We start from the raw sequence: 21,946 nt of genomic DNA, 5'->3' as shown, positions 1-21,946 counted from the left end.
TGACATGTTTACATGGGAGGATGTGTTGTGTTCGTAGCATTGCAGGTTTTTTTTGGCAGGCAGCCGCGGGGTGGAACAACTGGAGCCTCCGTTTGGCTTTCAGCTCATGCCCCGTGTTGGTTTGAGCCGTGTCCTATAGAGTACATCTGGAGAAATCACAACTGCACTGGATGAACTTTACATGATCCATATGAAGTGTGCTTTCTAGGCACAGCTTAGGATTTAGCCCACATGAGGCACACAGTGAAGAACTGGGATTTTGCAAAGGTTAATAACAACAAGATATGAAACTTTATATATGAACTGCTGGTTCAGATGAGCTGTAGATTTATAGGTCAGATACTGCCTGCAAAGTTAGGTTTCAAACTTTTAAATGTATGTGTGAAAAGGAAAGCAAACATTTTTTTCCCCTCCAGTCTTTAGACCCTCAATCTGTAAAATTAATGACTTATTCAGTTGTACTTCAAGGGCATAAGATCAGATCTTGCGTGACATTTCTCCTCGACATGAGTGGATTTGACAAGAGCTTGTTTGATTTTTACATCGTCATCATGGAGCCTCGCTGTCAGTCAGCCAGCAGTCTTTTTAAATGGAAACCCTCTGGAAAATGGCTCAGGGCCATGACAGCTCAAACCAGCCGGTTCTGCAGCAACAGCTACCCAGAAATGCAGCGCCTCCCTAACTACCTATAACCCATTCTGCACTTTGAAGGCACGCTTTCCTTTCAAGGCAATGCATTATTCACACTCTGTACTTTGTTCTGATATTGCTGTGTTGTTTTTGTTTGTACATTATTTGTGTGAGTGCCGCTGAATGTCTCTGTTTAGTGTGCTGGGCACCCAGAGAGGTTTTTAAGTGTTGTAATGATACAGCAATTAATTCTTTAATCTGAAATCCTTTGATTTGACTTGATGGTGGTGGTGGTTTCTCTGTTGCCTCCTCCAGTCATTTCAGTGCCAAACCAGAACAAAAGTGTGAGCATCAGATCAAAGACAGTTATGCTAGTTTACATAACATTACTGCAGCTTCAGCCCAAATGGATTTCATTGTGCAGTTCATCATAGCTTAAGTGAGAATCACTCCTTTAAGGCTGTTAAGACTTGCGAAACTCACACGGCAGCAGCTCAGGGTGCTGATAAACACATCAGGAAGACTGCATGCTGTCTGTGCCTTGGCTTGTAGTGGAAATTTAAGCCTGGGTTTCAGTGAGACTTACTGGTCTTGCATAAGCTCCTCCGCTCACTACAGTTTTGCATGAGTCATCCTCACACACTTCTGGGTTTGCCTCCCTTTGGTTAAGTATCCTGCAGCTTGTTCATCAATGATCTCCGCTTTCCTTTCCTTTTCCTTTTTTTGTTTTCTAGGTGCCAATCTCCACGGATATTCACAACAGAAGCGAGCTAGTTATGCAGATCATTTAAACAATGCCACTTAGGATTGTTTTGCATATCTTGGCTGCAATTTAGAGATATTTTGGAGGTAATTTAAGTATTTACATAAGCAACGTTCGCTTGAGCCTTTCCTTTCCCTCACAGGCTTTGTCATCTTAAGTGAAGTTTTTAATGGCTCTGCCTCTCAGGATGATGCCACTTTAACAGAGTTAGTTGGTTCAGGTTGCTGTACTGCATGTGGAATAAAAAAGCCGAATCGGCATATGTGCCTAATCCATCAGGTATATTGTCCTCGTATATATATCGCCCAAAGCAGGACACACAGGCGGTTGTAATTCATAAAGTAAACACGAACAGACACCCACCCACTCCCCTCGATTTACGGTGGTGTGATCATCGCTTGACCTCATCGCTAAATGCAGCCTTCCTCCTTGCATTTCAATGAAGCGGACCGTTATCAATATTGATGGCAGTTCATGTCTCTGTTGACTTAATTTTCTGCTCCCACTTAAAACCATGTGGCCCCGGTGCCATTGCCAGGCGACACAGTACATAAACTTGGGATGGCTTGTAAGAACCTCCTTGGAGGACACACTGCCCTTAATAAGTTGGCGTCGAGCGCAGGTCATCACATTTTGAAGTTTGTTTCGACAAATCCCTGTGCCATCCATCTGTCGCTGTCTCTTCCCTCAGATATCAAGCAGATGTGAAAATTAGCATTTCTACACAATCCCAGACTGGTGCACCACCAGAGCTGTTAATTATTCCCAGACTGAAACTTCACTCGAACTTGAGCTTGAACTTTTTAGCGAAGCCATTCTCGGTGCTAACTCCTTAAGCTCGTTTCCGCTGGTGCGCGGCGCTCGTCGGGCTTTGCGCTAAAGCTCACGTGTCAATCAATCAGTGCGTCCTTTTTTCATTGATTTTCTGCTGATGAAGTTCAGGTTTCTCGTGTCTTTGTCTTTTGATCCGTGGTGTGTTCAGCCACGGTTTGCTGTTGCTGCTCATGCACACCTCTGAGACAGCCTCTTCAGCTCATTCAAAATGAACTGCTGCCTCTGGGAACATGAGATGCATTTTTTACCTGTGCACCTGCATTTTTCCTTCAGTTTCCATGGACAGACCTACAGCACACCACACTGGTTGCTGTGAGACCAACAACAGCAAATATAATAGCTTTCATGAACTTGCCTGAGGTAGAATTGCTATGACAGTAGCAGCAGCAGCAAATGTACTCCCATCAAAATGTCACAGATTATTACTTAATTTTTCAGCTATTTCCCTTTGTCCATCAGTCTCAGTAGTTGGTGCGTCCATTAGGTGTCACAGTGGGCAGGATGAGGTGTTCTCCACAGTGGGGCGAAGCTTTAATTGTGCCAAGTCACCTGTGAAAGACTAGTAGCTCGTAAATGAGCCAGGCGTCCCGTTGGCCCGGGCTCTTGCGGCTTGCCTCCTGTCTCTGTTGCTTCCTCCTTCGCTCCCTCTCCGTCTCTCTCTCTCTCTCTCTCTCCTTCCCCTCTCACTCTATCCCCCTCTCTCTGCATGTGTCTGTCTGCACTCACATCTTGGCGGTTAGGCTAACACTCAATCACATCGCCGCATTGGCATGAGGCATTGCATGCTAATAAGAGCTTAGCTGCCACCTTTAAAAGTTGCTGCTGCCATTATTCAATCGCATTATCATTGCATGTTAATTTTTACAATGATTAAAAACTGCCGTAATGTATGAGGCTCATATAATATTAAGGATTAAGACAGCTATAATGTACTCCAACTTCTAGCACTGCGACGTGAGCAGCGATGTATATTCACAGAAGTGTGACTGTAAAAATGCAGAGTTGGTTTTGTTCTGAGGTGTTAACCTTGTTGATCTCCCGTCTCCTCTCAGGTGGAGGTGAATCCGCTGCTGGCCATGTGTTTCTGCTGAGGCGTCGTCTTCTGGCAAAATGAGGCTGGTCCCCGGCTCGCCTCGACCCCGTCTGCTGGTGGTCCTGGCTCTCACCTTAACCGCCGTCTTACCTCAGCTGTCCTCAGGAGCCACACCCTTCCCCCAAGACCTGGAGCCAATCAGCATCGTGGGGAGAGAGCGTAAGTTGGCCCTTAATCCTCGCTGCAGGAATAGATGAAGTGAAGCAAACGGCACACCAGGCATCGGCATAATAATATGCGCTGGATGGCTGTGTTAAAAGGCCCACACACACACACACACACACACACACACACACGAGAACAAGGCCTTTTGAACTTGGTTGGCACCAATTAAACACAGTGAGGCAGTCCTCATCCACGTTAACTGTGCTAGTGAGACAGTAATCAGATCCAACAACAGGAAACAATTATAATACTATTTTTAGCGTTTTAGGATTTTTAGTTATTCGTCTTTGCAAAGTCAAACACCACCAAATGAACCGGCCGGCCGGCCTGAGCGATGCTCATAAACTCCGTCCAGTGAGCAAGCACTGCAAAAACGCAAAATCTTACCAAGATTATTTGTCTTATTTCAAGTCAAAAATGTCTTATTACTAGTCAAAATATCTCATTACACTTAAAATAAGACATGATCACCTCAGAAGTAACTTGTTTTTAGACAATTGTCTCTTGTTTCAAGTGAAAATTTGCTTGTTTCATTGGCAAAATTTGTTTCTTGTTTCTAGCTAATTTTCATTTATTTCAAGTGAATTTTTCCACTGGCAAATTTTGCCAATGAAACAAGCAATTTTTCACTTGTTTCAAGTGAATTTTTACTTGAAACAAGTGAAAATTGTCTAAAAACAATTTATTTCTGTGGTGATCATGTCTTATTTTAAGTGTAATGAGATATTTTGACTAGAAATAAGACATTTTTGACTTGAAATAAGACAAATAATCTTGGTAAGATTTTGCGTTTTTGCAGTGAGCTTTGACTTTTATTTTGAAAGCGAAATGCAGCAGAGGTTCATTTTTCCGCTTTAGCTCCGACCCAAGAAAACCTCTGTAGGTGTGACTGTAGCGCGAGAACTGCCAAGTGCAGAGCGCAGTTCCAAGATTATAAGCTAATATTTTGACCATGGAGGATTATTGACTACAGTGACACACTTATTGCACTGCTTCATTGGACCACCCTTGGGGCCCATCAGCGGCACCCAATCACCTGGGAGGTCTGCAGAGGAGGTCCTGGCTGGTAAATGTAATGGCCCATAATTGATTTAAGAGGTGGCTGAGACCATGGCCCGCACACTGTAATTGATCTATCTGGAAGAGAGTAACGCAACCATTAGCAGAAATAGCCGCCCTAATAGTCCTATATGTGGAGCTCCATCCCAGGTGTAATGAGAGCCATTTGTCACCTCTGGTTCCAGCAGGTGACAGCGTGGCAGAAGGCTCCTCACAACCCGCTGCCACGTCCATTAGGTATGGTAATGCATCGGCCGCCCAAACTCTTAGGCATCATTCCTCCCTCACTACTTTTTTAAAGGAGTCGTGAGCAGATGACTCGTCTTAACGTTTCCCCCACTTTCTGTAATAAAGTTTGAACGCCGATGCTGATATTTTATTCTTTTGGAAGTGCCATTTGCTAACGTTAAATATCTGTAAATTATCACACAGATATCCAAGATTCAAGATCCAAGATGCTTTATTGTCAATTCTGCCATTATGTGCCAGTCATACAGAGAATCGAAAAAAAAATTTTCACTCTGACCTTATCCACGGTGCAAACAGTGCAAAAAGTTAAGTATAAAAAACACAATTAAATAGTGCAAAGAGAGAAAAAAACTGCTTTAAAGAGCAATACAAAAAACAATATAAACAATAAACAATATTGCGACAAAACACAAAAACAAAACAACAACTCTCATTCCACAGTGATCCAGTATTTGCCCCCGAATTTTGTGGCGGCTATAATAGTGATTTCAAACCATGTGCCAAGACTAAGTGATTTAAATACAACACCTTCGACTAGAGAGGAGAAACAAATAATTCAGGCTATTACGGGACATTAAAATTCTCCCCTGAAAGGCAGGATGGCCCACCTCTCCTATTCTGTGGAAGATTAATTGAAGAATTAATTCACAAAAAAATTGTTTATGAAAAATTAGTGCCACTTTTAAATCCAAGGACGTAGTTTTTACAGTGTTTTTCCAACTGCCCAGGTGACACCATTTACATTAGCAGAAGAACGGAACAGCCTGGCAGTTTCAAAAGTTCACCCAGAAAGATGGTGATTTATTGATCATTTGTCCTAAATAGTGCTGTAGGTTAAAGTCAAAGTGAGGTTGCGATTGCCGTCCTAAGATGTAGCGTATGTCCTGTGTCATTGCGCCAGTGATTTCCAATGATTACCTGGTTTGGTAGCCGGATTCGGATCGTTATATGAGCGATTGACGGGATGATTGACAGTTTTTTTTTTTTTTCCCACGCCGATGTGTAGGTGATAATAACTAAACAGTCAGAATTAAGATGTTTTAAAAATAATCTCTAGAACTTGTCCCCTGCTGTGCGTTTGGTGATGTCGCTGGTGGAGCCGTGTGTCCGCCCACTGAGCCCTGTTAATCAGCTCGAGTGACAAGCGAATTTTAAATCCTTAATTACAAACCGGTTTGCCATCTCTTTTCCGTGGATCTGACACCTCGCATCTCCTTTCTCCTTTGCAAAACTTTGCTCTGCGCTCCGTGAGAGTAGATATAGATACGTGTACCTTTATAGATATGATTTGGATTGTGTGTGCATGTGTGTGTTCAGTGGTCTGTCCTTTACTGGCACACATCTTTTGCTTAGTTTGCACAGAGTTTTTTTTAATATGTGCAAACCTACATCCATGCTGACATTTCACCGGTGTGGCCAATCAGATCGCCTATCAGTGATCTCAAGTCATCATCAATGGACGATATGGAAATAGAAATGATCGAAGCTCAAGTCTTGAATGGTGGTGGGGCTTTAGATCAGGGGAAAAGGGGTAGAAGTGGAAAAAAGTGGTCAGCAATTTCAATTTTGTTGCAGGTTTTAGCAGTTGATTTTAAGTAGCTGTGGTCAATGAGGAACCTGAATGACTCTGACCAGCAGATATCCGATATTTAATAAAACATGGAGCAGATACGTGCTAAAGAAGACACGGGGCAGATGTTTGTCGTGGGGCTCAGAAACGAGGCGGCGGGGTTACTCGTGCTCACAGAGGTCTGCAGCACTGCCCTCGCCTACTCCGGTTAATTGTGGCCAACTAAGGAGAATATTGCCTTGAGCAGCACCCCAAAACTTTAAAGGAAGTAAAAGTGCTGAAGAGTAATTAGAGGATCTCATTCGCCATGGGGGGGTTAGGGGGTGGGCGGGCGAGCCACTGGGAGTCTCCCCGCCAGACAGCACAGCAAGGTCCACCACTCAGCCAGTCATTAGGAGTTTAAATCTTTAAAGAGTCGATTCGAGACGAGTGGTTAGGGGAATGTACGGCTCCCCGTAGAGGGAGTAATTTCAGATTGTGGTGTGTTTCTAGCTGGGGATTGCTAATTCAGCAGCAGCTCAGGTCAGATGGGAGGCTGCAGGGCACTTAATACAGTGCTTTACAGAGCCGGTGCACCCCGGCCCCGCGCTGAGGCGTTGCTTGGAGAAATTGGAAACGGCACGTTTCTTTGATGTCGCAGACAGCCCGGTGTCAGAAATGAGCAGGCTGATTTCATTCAGACTGGGGTGCCAGATTTTTGAATCAAGTGATTGTGAGTCATGTTTGTTTATCGCCTGGCTGTCGCTGCCCCATGATTAACGTACTGGACACCAACTGCTACAGTCTGAATTAAAATTTGTCTGTAGCGAGTTAGTCATTCCACTGGAGCTACAAATGGCAGCGAGGGGGGAAGAGAAACAAAGACAAATGAAAATAGGGCTCAGTGCAACCTAGAGCTGATATTAAATCACCCTTTTCTTTTGCTCTCACTGCAGCACTTCTCTCAGTTCATCTTATTTCATTGTTTTTGTGCTGTTGCCCACAGACATATAATATGTCTTTTTTATGCACGAGTGCACCTGATTGCCAGAGAATCACATGCTCACTTTCTGTCTATAGTAACAGGGATTTTTCCCCCCTGATTTAAAAGCCAGTCTCATGTGGATTACAAATATTTAAGACCTGAATGGGTGAAGGCATTCAGACTGCTTGTGTCTCATGTTGCATTAATGACAGCACTAAACTGTGAACTTTGTGACCTCCAACACCAAAAAAAAAAAAAAGCCGTTTAAACTTCGGTTTACCAGACGATCCCATTTTCCATACACATTCCTTTCATTTGTGGCCTTGTCCTCATTTGGCATGTTCCCCAGACAGGTCTGTTAAGAAATGCTCAGCAGCAGTCATTTATTTAAATCAGGCTGACTTCTATGACACGACCATCTTATTTGCAACTTTGGAGGCTAGTTTTCCCCTGCTTATCCACCCCCACAAGCACACATTAGCATACATGTTCAGTGTTTTCAGTACAATAGGCCAAGTTGTAACCCACGTCCAGCTTTTCTTAAACTGAACCGGTGTGATGTTTTTTCATCAGTTACTGATGCTGTGTTACTAAACGTTGAGCTAAAATGAACACAATCAGATCTGAACGTTGAAAAGACACTCATTAAAAGTCAAAATCTTTTTGTCCCCCTTGCTTGTTGACTAAAAGATTTTTTTTTTTCCAGTTTTTAACAATTTGTTGTTTGTGTCATGTTTTCCCAACTAAACATCTGAATGAAGATCCTCCGCTGGGAAGACATACTGTAAAAATACTGTAAATTTGCACGTTATACTGTAAATTTGCACATTGCCCACATCTATGCACATTGTATACATCGATGCACACTGTTTTTTTTTGTTTGTTTTTTATCATCTATTTATCAGCTATTTATCATCTGTTTATACTGTAAATTTGCACATTGCCCACATCTATGCACATTGTATACATCGATGCACACTGTTTTTTTTGGTTTTTTGCACATTGTTTTTTGCACATTGGGTACTTAGATCTTTAGATCTCGAGTGTCATCTTTTATTCTTTATTTTTTATATTTTTTATTATTCTTTATTTTTTTATTATTCTTCATTTTTTATTATTCTTTATTTTTTATTTACTTAATCTTGTACTCTGTGGATACTGCTGAAAACTGTGAATTTCCTTCGGGATGAATAAAGTATCTATCTATCTATCTATCTATCTATCTATCTACATCAGCTGGAAACTTCTGGCGCTGAGTTTTAACGTGAATGATTTCATTTTCTCCCCCCCAACACAGACTCCTACCTCTACCCCGGCTTCCAGGGACTCATGTCTGACAACGACACGGTGCGCCTGGGCCTGGACTTCCAGAGGATGCTGAGGATCAACCATATGCTCTACATCGCTGCCAGGTCAGGCATCACCGTCTACCTGCCACTGCACCGATATGCAGGATCCAATATCACTATCCTGCTGTTTAGCATCTAATCGCCGATCTTTGATTCGTCTATGTTTTGCCATCTTGCATCTCTACATGCTAACAATGAAAATTTGCATATCCAGACTCATTCAGAGCATTCTGCATATGTAAAAATGCAAATCTTCACCTTTTCACATACAGTATGTCAGTGCTGATGTTTAGCTCTTCCTTTTTTTCCCCCACTCCTATAGACACTGATGTATTACAGCTCCTGGTTCATGTGAACAACAACCAGAGTGATGCATTTACCTCAGACCTGTAAACCATCACAAAAAAGCAAAAACAAAGTGCTGTATTTTACTAGGTGTAATATATTCAGCGCTCGCTATTGCTTTCTATTCTAATCTATATGCTCTTCTCTGTTGCTAAGATTGCCTAATACCCCCCATAGGAGTCAGTGAAGTTTCATCTAATCTTTTATTCATTATACCTTCATTTTTAAGGCCAGTTGACTCAGAAGAAAATTTTTATTCACAGTATCTTGATAGCCAGGCTTAAGGCGAAAGGTCTGATTTGGAACTGGGGGGGAAAAGGAGCAAAAAAACAAAACAAAACAAAACAAAACAAAACAAAAAACCTGGGAGATGAGACAAGATTGCCAGCAGTTTGCAAGAGGCGACAGAAAAAACAAAGAGAAGCAATGCAGCGCAGGACGGGCATAAAGACTCGGAGACAGCAAACAGCATGACAAACGATATGACAAGGACACCACAAAAAGTAATTACAACATGCAACGAAAAACACATGGCACCTCCGATACAGACGTTAGCGCAGTCGTTTAGTTGTGAAACAGCTGCATGTGTGTCTGAGACGGAGGCCTTGAAGACAGACAGTGATGGAAATATCAAGTTTCTGACTGTCTTGTTTTTTTTTTTCTGGTATTTCAGAAGCGACAACTCCTGGTCAGTATAGGCGCTTTCCTCCTCCGACTGTATCAGCAGGACTTTTACAAATCATTACAGAGTGTCTTCCAGCCTCATTTCATATAGCTTCTCTCTTGATCAAGATGTCACGGGTTAATTATCTAAAAAGTATGAGGTCCCACCTCTGCTGCCCCGTTTTCATTGTGCAAAATACATTATGCTACAACGCTGGCCCTCTCCCAAAACTGCAGCGCTGCGACTGCCAAGAGCTCTGTCCAAAAAAGGTATGGAGATTCTTAATGTACCTAAGTGGACTTCATATTTTCCACAGCTGCGTACAACAAAGTGCAGGGCTCACTTCACAAAACTTATTCAAAGGGGTTGCAGGCTGTCAGTGCTTTGGAGAGCTCGCTGTGTAATTCCTCTGATGGTCTCCTCTGCAGTCAGAAAGGGTTTGCAAACCAATAAGCTTGTCGTTTGGTGTCGTCTATGAGGAACTCACCTCTTACTGCTCGAGTTTAACGGCTCTCATCAATCCTGTTTAAAGGGATGGAGGGGTTTTTAAGGGGGCGGGGGGCGTGCTTTCAGAGGTTCATGATGGAGGCTTGTGTGCAGAAGCCTCAAAGCCGAGCGAAGGCAAGGCGAGACAGTCCACTAATGCTGTCTTAACTTTTCATCTCCTGCAGGGACCATGTGTTCGCCATCAATCTCGCCACCTCCTCCGAGCAGATCGTCCCACAGCAGGTAGGAAAGTCTCTCCCATGATCATGACTTCAAACCCGCCGCTGTCTCCCTCGCCGCCCCGCAGGGCCCGGCTCTTTATCGGGGCGTGGTATCTTTTGGAAATGTTTTGGAAGTCGGGGCCCAGTGCCTCATAATCAATACCCGGTCCCGAGATGCAGCGTTTCGTCGATATGTTTGTTGAATCAAACACATTTCTTTTGAGAACTTTTTTTACTTTCTTTTGTAACTTGTACATCCCGCCGTCCCACAACAAGTCAGACCGAGCTCGGCTGATTTCCTCAATGCATATTCCCGTAATCGACGTGAATTCTCACTGTGAGAATCGGACATTTTTTGTGCTTTGTGATGCTGTTCGGTCCTTGAAAAGCAATACCGTTAAATTGATAAATGAGTGTTCATTACGTGGTTCTACTTCCTATCATTTTGATAAGATGAAAATAGGTTGTGTGGTCTCCAGGGTTATGAATAGACAATTAAAACTCTGTGGACATTCTGGATAATATACCGCTAATAAGGACAGACCTACTTTTTGTAAATGTGTTCAATGCGAGGAATTGGTGTTTAAACAAATTTGTTCTTGTTTTTGTCTGCAACAGGCCGTCTTGTTTTTACACGAAAAGGCTCTAGTAATGTTTGTATCTCATTATTTTCCTCTCTAGCCTTCCCCTGTCTTTCCATTCAAGTATTAAGCAATCTCTCTTCAGACATATATCCAATAGAAGCAGAGCGGTGCTTTTGTGGCTTTTGAAGTGCTGTGCTCACTTCTATCTGAATCTCATTTGTCAAACATGATTGCACTTAAATAAAAGCTCTCCAAGGCCTGGACTTTTGTTTGCTTGTATTTAGATTAGCCTCGAGTGCGGATATTCATTCCCATAAGGCCACCGCTCCATGTCAAGGAGATCCAAGCTATTGATTTGGGTGTTGACTGTGGTAGAAAGAAATGGGAACTCCGAGCGCTATAATGCCAGTCTGTCTTTTTTTTTTTTCGGTAATGTATGTGACAACTTAGATATTGAATGTTTGTATGCGGTGCATTTTTTAGCCATTCGCCCAGCCTCCTGCCCCTGCTAGTGTGACAGTGGGAATCGAGTGGAAAATTAATGAAGACAGCAGCGTGCCACTATTGCATTCTGACTTTCCGATTCCTGTTATCCGTCTGGGCGAGATCATTAGTGTGTGACTGAGTCATATCACCATCTAATGGTGTCTCCTCTTCATCATAGATCCATTTCTTCACTTGGGCTCAATTTCAGGCCAGTTCCCATCTTTCATATCCCGGGCTCATCCACATTCTCCCCTTCACTGATCTGCCTGGGCCTGGGTGGCCATAAGTAATTATTAGTAAACTAAATCGAGCGTGGACGAGGGAGGGCCTATTACCATTTTGCTGACTCCTATTGAATCCGCTGAGATCTTCAAGAAGGAGCGGCCCACTGGAGATGTCGCACTCCGGGACAAAGGGGGAAGAGGAACGGGTTAAAAATTAGACACGACAAATGAGACCGCCACGTCCTGCTTGGAGAGTGATTAGTCCCCTTTTCACCGCTAATTAGAGAGAGCCTATTCATATTCCTTATGCATGGATGGATACATAATGGATAGATGAATATATGGATGGATGTATGATATCAATGGGTAGATTGATTGGGCCTTTTGTATTTTACAAACATTAACATTCGTGGGTCGAACATCACCGTCCGCCCCCGACCCGCAGCTGTCCTCAATTTTCTGTGAAAGGTGGGAGCTGGTGATCTTATCCTGTCGCTCATTTTTAGAGATTGTCTCCTGTTTGCATTCTGTTTGTGTCTTGGTTTTCCAACAAACAGAAGAACAAGATAAACAAAATTGTCAGTGTGGCCGGTAAGATTGCTCCCTAAGTAACAGATAAGAAGGAATGCCCTGGGGAAGATGGGAGGAAATGCCACCGCTCCATACAAACCACGTCGGCGGCTGTTGGATTTATGAACAAGTCTTTATGATTCGTGTTTGCTTTGCTGTCATTATTGTACAGTTGCTCTGTTTTCCTGTGTGGATGTTTTCATGTGTCGTCTGGATGTTTTTATTGTTAATCTCACAGCCGGTGGGCACAAAATGAATTTCTCCTCTTGAATAATGAAGACAGCCAAAGCAAACGATGTAGTTCCCAGAGCACCTCCCTCTTTTTTTGTTCTTTGAATGGAATGAAAGTAAAATAATGTTGGTTGTCATGCCAGTCAGAGGGTTTTTAGATGCAAAAAAAAGGAAACCTTCCACAAGAAGGTCTCCGCCTTACAGTCAGAGTCTGGTCTGACGTCTCTTCAGGGCCAAGAAAACTGCAGGTTTTCTGTTCTGTCTGCTACTCAGTGACATTTACTTGGTGTACAAGGTCTCAGTGTGTCCTGAAAAGATAGACAGAATGAAGCCAACCTGACAAAAGAAAAAAAAAAACATACTACTTGTGGCCCTGAGGACTCTGAAGAGGGTTGACACCAAGACAAGACTGAGATAAAGGCAAATCCCGTCCGGTTTATAAGATGAAGACTGCAATAAACGGCGTCCTTCCAAATGTTAAAGTTATGATAACAGAAATGAAAATCTTCTTGTATCTTCAGGAGCTATGCACTACACCTGTCAACATCCAAGGCATTAAGGCACAGGCTTATTAGTGCATAAAGGGTTTTGTTCAAAGTGTTTGCAGGGCTGCGGAGGAAATAAATAAAAATGGGCGACATACAGACAAAGGAATCTGTGAAAATGTTTAGATTGGTGAGAAAAAATCCACCTTCAACACTCACTGAGACTAAGACAAGTCCAAATGACATGAGACTGCGGCAGTCCACAACATCAGGAACGTCTCCCTGAAAGGACCATACCAGTGATGTTGACTGTTTGACCAGGTTATGACAGTTTACCCACGTTTTGCATTGCAGCAGACCATTTTGCAAATCAGGCGGGGGGTACTAAACATATCATTGAAATCCCTCATTTTTTAACTACCGTATTTCACCAATTAATCGCCCGGCCGCAAATAGCCGCCTGGTTCTTATAAACGCCTGGGGTCTGCACCCATTTTGCGTATTAAACGCCCACCCGAATAACCGCCGGGGTGATTATTTGCATTATATTGAGGTAACCCAAAATAAGGCTATTCACCTTATTTTTGCAGAAGTAAACAGTTAGCCGCACAATAACTGTACAGCACTTCCGTTTTCTGTCAAAATAAGAGCGCTAGTCAACGTTACAAAAAAAGGGTGTACCGTAATCTTAAATCGACCGACTGTAAATATGTTGGACAGTAACTGTCATCACGATACTGGCCTGGTGCAGTTCTGTGCAAAAATAAATAAAGGCCTGCAGCGAATAGCCGCCTGGTTCTTTTAAACGCCTGGGGTCCAAGTTGATTTTGCGTATTAAACGCCCGGGGATTAATTGGGGAAATACGGTATGAATTTTTCGTCGAAAGTCCAACTTTATAATGTTCTGCAGCTAACAAACTCTTGACAACAGAATTGATTGACTATGTAAAGCAAATGTTTCTCCGGGGACTGTTTTCCCTGGCAGCGTGGATTATTTCACTCCGCCCAGTTTCAAAAAGCCATCAACCACAACAGTGCTGCAGCTTTCAGGGAAACTAATGTGGACGACTTTATCACAGTGATTGAGAAAGTTTAAAGTCTCTGTTTTCAGTTCATTCATTCATTATGATATGAAAATTAACTTTCAATGACCGGACAAAAGGTAGGACAAATGATATTGCAGTTCTAAAAAACAGCTGCTTGGTTTAACATGAGGCATACATATTTTGTAGATATTACACTAAACATGCAGAATCACTGGTGTGGTCCTTTAAGGCCAGACCAGACCGATGTAGCACAGCCCTGCCCAGTGTTAAGAGGTGATCCCAGGTCCTGATTGAGACACCGATCCGCTCTCTGGTCACATAGTGCAAGATGCTGGGGCTAAAAGTGTCAGGTGAATGCCTAAAATGGGACCGTGCAAACACATTCCCATCATCGTCGGCGGTATTGATAAGCTCAGAGGGAAGTCAGGTGAGTAAATTACCCCGTAGAGTTGGCAGCGGACAGGGGCCGCGGGCCGCTGCATTAAACCTTCAACCGGCCGACCTTGTTAACAAGTTGATGGATCTATTTCTATCAGACCCACCAGCGGAGGCACGCCGAGGCGACTAGCCCTGCTACAATGAAGTGTGAGTGTGTGAGTGTGTGTGTGTGTGTGTGCACATGTGTGACTGGAGGATGAGGTCATGGGTTTGGGCTGATAGGTTAATAGGAGCTAATTTGCTGTTCCTCTTTTTAGACTCTGACGTAAGGCGGTTATCCTTTATAGTCCTTTGGTTCCCGTGCGTGCACTTGCTGATCCAGTTCATTCATGTATTTATCTGTTTGAATAGGGACCGTGCCAATTTACATAGCTAGCTTTTGCTGGTGTACACACACACACACACACACACACACAAAGCTGATGTTCTGCATATAGAGATTATAGTTAGTGCAAGTTTCCAACTCCTGTCCCTAGTTTGGCTTTTTAGGAATGAGTGAAAGAACATATGAATGAACATTATAGTAAGAAGAAACTCTAAAAAGGCATCATATAGAAAAATGCATCTCAATATCACACAGCCTAGCAAAGTACTTAGACAGTAAGTGCATGCATACATTCATAACCTTTTAAGACAAAGGAAACATCCCTTTTGTATACAATTTAGAAAAACCTATCAAAGTCTTTCACATCTTCAATTAATTTAATTTTTAATTTCTGTTACCTTTTATTGTCCAAAAGAAGTCCTGCGCCGTCTGACCACTTTTTGTGAGCTCCTGTGATCCTATTACTATTCCGCCTACCGATTAATTTACTTAATATATCTGACCGTTTAAGCATTTAACAACAAGGTTCATATATTAAAATTGTATGAAGCTTTCAAAACTCAGTGAATTGTTGTGTTTTAGTACACAACTACGGTACCATCTCACAGTTGGTGTGTGTGTGTTTTTTTTTTTTAATGAATTATTTTTAAGGCTTGATTATACAAATATGCAACTGGTTCAATAGTTGCATCAGAGGCTTGACTCCACACTGTGATGCAGCAAAAATACATGGCGAAAAAACAAAATCATTGCATGCATGTATAATTGTGCTGAATGTTTAGGAATATCGTGTGGAAAACAATTTGTTTTTTGTTTACTTTCTTTGATGTGTTTAATATATTCACTATCCAAGATGGTATTTAGAAATTTGAATTCTTTAACCTCGTCAATTTCTGTGTAATCACTTTAAATTTTATTGGTTGAGATTGTTTTGTGAGAAATGCACGTAGAGACTGTTCTTGAAGATTAATTAATTATTATTATTATTATTATTTTAATGTATAGGAACCATAATGTTTGACGGGGCTGTGTAGGCCGGCTCAGGCCTGCGTAGCCCCTGCATAGATTTTTGTTTTCTTAGTTTGTTTGTTTTTTTCTGCCGACAGTTTATTGAAGTTAATGAGATTTTTATCGCAGCTGTCTCATAATAGCACTTGAACGATTGGGAGCAACAAAAGCTGGGATGGTGAAAAACAGCTTGTCTTTGAGCTGACAGTTGGCTGTCGGTTCATTTTTCAGAAACTGACTTGGAAGACGAAGGATGTGGAGAAGTGCACAGTGAGAGGGAAAAACAGCGTGAGTATTATCTTCCCGACACATACATCTCTCTCCCTCTTTTCCTCTGTTGCTGTTTCTATTTCTCACTCCGGCTCGTTCCCCCGCCTCCCTTCACCCCTCCGTCCTCGTCTTCCTCACGCGGTGGAGTTTTGTAATTCGGCAAGGTGTGCAGGTAGGTCAGGGGAATCATTGCCGCAGCCGTCAGGAGACACAGACTGGGGATTGTAGCATAGCATCAGCCTCCCCAGAGCCATAGTGAAACCACAAGGATCAGCGTGGGGATTATGGCAACGACTATAAAACACACAAAAAAAAAAAAAAAAAAAAAAGGTTGTGTGTGTGACTGCATGCTTTGTAAGTCCTGCTTTGATTCTGTTATTGCAACGTTAGCGGCAGACATGGATTGAGTCCCCGATGTACAATAACATGAGGATGTTGCCCTCTGGCAGGACGAATGTTACAACTACATTAAAGTGCTGGTGCCACGCAACGATGAGACGCTCTTCGCCTGCGGCACCAACGCCTTCAACCCCACCTGTCGTAACTACAAGGTAAGACATTCGTGCGTTATTACTGCACGCCGCCTCCTGGCCGGGATCGTTAAAAAACCTCAATTACAGATAAGAGATCACATTACGGCCATTATCAGAAATGTTGGACGGTGACCTTGTGTGCTGTTCGGTTGTATCCCATTACCCGAGTTGTAAATCAAAATGAAAAACTGGCAAAAGCGGTTCCACGTTATTACTAAACTGAATTTATGTGCCGTTATCAGGATTATTATGTCAAATAAACACACCGCAGACGCTCAGGCCGTGCTCACTCTGCAGCTGAAAGCGCCTCGCCGCGCCGCACGTGGCGCCGACCTGATGCTTTTTCTCATCGGTTCAATAGGAACAAGCTGTGCAGAGTCATATTTTTGGATCCCGGGACTCGCAGCCTCAGCGGCGGCGGGTCTTTTCTTTCACCTGAGACAGTTGTCGTAATCTTGGCCCGCCCGGCGGCTTGGCTGAGCCGACGAGCCGACGCGATGATGGAAACACTTGGAAGACTTGGATGGAAAGACACCGACGTGATTTGGTGTTAGGAGAAACCTCGCTTCTGTCCAGGCTTGGAGACAAAACTGAGCCGTGTCGGTACAAAAAGCAAGAAAAGCGTCGGTACAAAAACCTCTGTGACCTCGTTTGTCGTTGTTAGTCATTGGATTGTTTTTTTTTTGTTGTTTGTTTGTTTGTTCGGTATCAGATATCAAATTCTCAGCAGTCATCCGTCACTTTGTAGTTAAATTTAAATAAAATCCTCCAGCAAGATTTAGTCATGTGTTTCTATCAAATTATCACACATAACTACACCACCAGAGCATTTCATCAAGTTTTACTTGGAAAATCACTCAGATACAGCTCAGAGTTTGATTTCAAGGATTCAAGGAACTTTATTGTCATACCAGCTCACATTTACATGTTAGTGGTGCGAAATTAGGACTCAGGTCCCGGTATAAGCCTAAATAAATAAATAAAGCAAGGTTAAAAAAGAAGTGTAAATATAAAAAAGAAGATATATAAGTATAAACAGTATATATGAATATAAACACTATGTATAAGTATAAACAGTATGTATCACTATAAGCAGTTTATATGAATAAATATAAACAGCCTATATAAATATAAACAGTATATATATAATATAAACAGTGTATATGAATAGAAAGTGGACCAAGTGACAGAACCCGATGCCTGGTACTGGGATTCAGGAACTGTTAGACTTGATACACAGATTTCAAAGCCCAGTACAGTACATCTGATTTTTTTTTTTTTTTTTTTTTTTCATATCTAATAACTTCTTCTTTTTTTGGTTGTGCTCAATCAGGATGTTTTTGTAGCCGCTTGTTTTTCCAGGAGGCTACTTTAAGACTTTAATACTCAGTTTACTTTACTTACTTGACTTTAAAATCCCCTGCGTAATTGTTTTATTATTATCCTTATGATCCTTCATTATTACTGAGCTAATAATACAGGAAGGAAGAAAGAAAGATACGAGTTGCCGCCTGGAGCAGATAAAAGAAAATCAGATACGAGCCGCAGTTTGTAAGCGCGGTGTGGACGAGGCCTTATTTAGCGTCTCACATGGCCGGGCAGCATCGAGCGCTTGATGCCGGTGGAATAATATGTTGGCTCAACAAGACAGACAGAGCAATCTGTTGATGCGACGCGAGATATGCTGATAATGGCAATAAAACAACAGCGTCTTTCACATGTCTGAGACTAGTGAAGCCAAGTGAGTAGACGCACCAGGGAAGGGAGGGAGGGAGGGAGGAGGTGGCGTGGAGGAGAGTCAAGTGACCGGCCAACGCCAGGAAACTGGGCTCTGTGCAGCTCACGGCACCTCATATCCACCGTTATCCCACCGCTCGGGTGATTAATAACCGCAGAGAGAGAGAGAGAGAGAGAGATGCCAGAAAGCGTCGTCAGCTAAGTGAAAACATGCGCTAGAAAAAAAAAAAAAAAAAAAAACCCCACAGATAGCGTTTGTTTGAGTCAGGACAATGCAAAGGTGAGGCTCCAGCAGGCTGAAGTCTGCTGAACAAAAGCCAGGCCTAACGTTTTTTTTTTTTTTTTTTTTTTTTTTTTTTTTTGAGCCTCAGAGGTGACATCACGGTTTTGGACCATGATTCACAGCAGGCCATTAGTGGAGGAGGGGTGTATATAAGTTGTGCAGCATATAAATCTTAACAGTGCGGGGGAGAACGGAGTCTAAATAGGCCAAAGGCGGAATATCTCCAAGACTTCACACTTTAATGGGCTTTTTCCGGGGTATTTCCCCGCGTGTTCACCCAGAGGCCGATACTGACGGGCCAAAGGATCATCAGCGAGGACTGATGTGGAGTTTCCAAGTGGCACCCAGAAAAAAAAATGTCACTTTTATTCAGCTTAGTATTGGTGTGGTTAAAAAAACAAAACAAACAAAAAAAAAAAACAGGTAGCAGTGGAGCATAAAGAAACCCAGCCGTGCTTACAGTGGTGGAAAAAAGTTTTCGGACACCCTTAAAATTTTACACAATCTCAAATATTATCATGAAATATTTGTGGAAAAATCTTTTTTGTGTTTCAAAAGGTGTGGCTGCATTAGACAGATACAAACAAATACAAATTATATATTTTTTGTTTTATTGTTTACAAGAAAAACTAACCAAACTAGATTGTTGACAGTGTAATCTTTATCTTCAGGCGTGTTTCCTGCGTTTTAGCCATTTTTGTGTCTGAAGAACTTTCAGATGTGCTGCTTTATATAGACACGGAGCTTGGCAACAAAAATTGTGTCTTTTAATAAAAAGAACGACGTTCATCACTGGTACCAAAATGACCCAATACTCAAAATGTCTTATGTATTTTTATGGAACCAATCAATTTGAAGTTTTTAATGGCTTTTTTAGGATTTGTTTAGTATTTTGGCTGTGACTGTACTAAAAGAAATTGCACTTGAAGACCTAAGAGTGATTTGTTAATGCAATATTTCACAAATGCATGCGGTGTCCGAAAACTTTTTTCCACCACTGTATTTACATAATCTGCCTGAATAATGTCTAATTACAAAGCACCTCTGATTCAGCACATTAAAAGCGATATGATACAGTTAAACAAACCTCACCTCACCTAACGTGGCACAGATCTGATGTTTTTCTCACCGATTGTAGCGATAGGAACATCCATGTCGAGTCAGACTTCTGGGTCCCGTGACTCTCAGCCTGAATAGTTGCAAGTCTTTTCTTTCACCTGAGACCGTCGTCATATTCTTGGCTGAGCCACGGTGATGGGCTTCCAAGGGGTCTCAAAAAAAAAAAAAAAAAAATGTAATTTAGTTTAATATTTGTATGGTTAAAAAGACAGCCTAAAAAACAAGTAGCAGTAGAGCTTAAAGAACCCCAGCTGTGCTTATTTAATGAGTAGCAGCAAAAACACCTCCGATTGAGCACAGTAAATGCAACGCGATATAAAGTTAAAGGAAGATGTCTAATCAGAGAGAAACACAGCAAAACGATGTTGGCTCATTATCAACCCACCCACAGTACGGATCGTTGTGTACGTCTCTTTAAACCCACCCGGTGATAATATAAAGCTCTTGTCTCTTTTCAGGCTGAATCTAAACAAGCGAGAGTCTTCGTTTTTGTCCTTGACATGAAAAAAGTTTGCAAACCCCGGAGGCAGCCGATGGAAAGTGTTACAAGCAATAAAACCTTCCCCACCGCCTGAAACGTCATTGTATTTTCGCCGTGTTTATCCCACAGTATTACAGATTTTTCCATAAGTGAGGACCCAGGAGAAAAAAGCCCAACGTGCTGTTTTACCCACAAGTCCACGGAGGCCCGCTGAACATGTCTGCCACAGGCTCCCTGTGGTGGAGAGGAGCTGATTTACACTTCAGCCATGACACATCCGCACATTCTCACCCCCCCCCCCCCCCCCCCCCCCCCCCCCCCCGCCCCCCCCCACACCCCCCCCACCCAACCCAGCCCTCCCATTGTCCACCCCTGGGCTGGAAAAAAAAAAAAAAAAAGTACAAGTGATGACTATTCGGACAGCTGGGGAAGCAGGAGGAAGTGTAAATCACATGATGGAATCTGTCTCTGAGACGGCACTGAAATCCCACCGAGGACAAGGGGGGGTTGGATTGGGCTTGTGTGTGCGTGTGTGTGTGTGTGTGTGTGCATGTATGTGGTGTGTGCGGAGGGCTTGTTAAAAGGATGAATAGATGCTCAGCCATGAACATGCAGCCTCGCTGACCGGTGTGTGGAGCCGGCTGGGCTGCACACACCGCACAGAGGCTGTGTTTGACGTGCGCGGCGATACCGGAGCCTTGAAGCGTCAAATCTGTCCGTCCTGTGGTTATTACACGCCTTTGAATACTGACTTCTGATTCAATAGGAACGCCGAGGTCCGCTATTTCACACCGCACCGTATCACTCCGCTGACAGGAAGCACGCTCGATTTTGTCGATTTCTTATCAAATTAACTGATGATACCTGGAGCCGAAAAGACGCCGCTGCTCAAACTGTGAGAGCATTTTTTTTTTTTTTTTTTCCAATATTTTAATTTACTCAGAAAGAGTGAAACTTCTGATTGCTGGTAAAAGGCTGACAGGCAATCTTACCAGGGTTTTTGTTGTTTGTTTGTTTTGTTTTTTGTTGCCGTGGCTGCAGTCCTGCTGAATTTTTTATGTTGTTTGTATTGTTTTTTTTTTTTTTTTTTAGGCAGAAGCTTGTAAATTACTTCATCATCGCAAATCAATATTTCATGATACTGTGCATCAGGGCCTTGGATCACATTGCTGTGCCTTATTTTTTGGTAATTTTCTAACAGGCTGGCTGTAAACCAGGCCTCTGAAATAACATGCAGGCCGTCCAGCTGCTTGCACAGTGCAGGCAGGCTGCAGAATTACTATTACCTAAAAACAATGAGCTATCTGAAAGTCAAGTTGCCTGATATCTTGACAAACTAACAAAAATGCAAAACTAAAGTTAACCTTTGGTGTGCCAATGCACAGCTGGGATGGTAATCAAGCATTTTATTAGTATTATTTGCAGTGATGGTAGTAACGGCGTTACTAACGGCGTTACTTTTATCAGTAACGAGTAATCAAAGAAATGACTGTTTCCCCCGTTGTAACGCCGTTACCGTTACTGACAATAAAATGCGCCGTTACTTGCCGTTACTTACTACTAATACTTATTATTATTATTTTACGATCCTGTTCGAAAAATGTGCGTCTTGTGGAGAAAAAGCGGTGTGTCAATTTTCAAACTGGTCGGACTTTGCAGTTTTTCGTAACTTATCAACATGCATGAGGAATGACTGAGCACAAATTACAAGAGTCATCTGTGTTCTCCGACGGC

General features: G+C 42.6%; 1 protein-coding gene across 4 annotated transcripts in view; it reads left to right on the top strand.

Moving 5' to 3' along the window:
• The window catches only part of sema6cb (semaphorin 6Cb), a 183,779-nt gene that overhangs the window by 90,514 nt on the left and 71,319 nt on the right, over positions 1–21,946 (top strand). For all 4 annotated transcript variants that reach the window (XM_030071594.1, XM_030071593.1, XM_030071591.1 and 1 more), the window contains 5 exons: positions 3,280–3,479; positions 8,625–8,739; positions 10,357–10,414; positions 16,021–16,077; positions 16,509–16,610. In XM_030071594.1, coding sequence (XP_029927454.1) covers positions 3,338–3,479; positions 8,625–8,739; positions 10,357–10,414; positions 16,021–16,077; positions 16,509–16,610 — 474 coding nt within the window. In that variant the 5' untranslated portion in view covers positions 3,280–3,337. The remainder of the gene's footprint in view (positions 1–3,279; positions 3,480–8,624; positions 8,740–10,356; positions 10,415–16,020; positions 16,078–16,508; positions 16,611–21,946) is intronic.

Source organism: Myripristis murdjan, chromosome 16 (genome assembly GCF_902150065.1).
Source record: "Myripristis murdjan chromosome 16, fMyrMur1.1, whole genome shotgun sequence".
In the NCBI taxonomy this organism is placed as follows: domain Eukaryota; kingdom Metazoa; phylum Chordata; class Actinopteri; order Holocentriformes; family Holocentridae; genus Myripristis; species Myripristis murdjan.
Note: the sequence above shows the minus strand (reverse complement) of the source record. Positions and strands in the feature narration are given on the sequence as shown.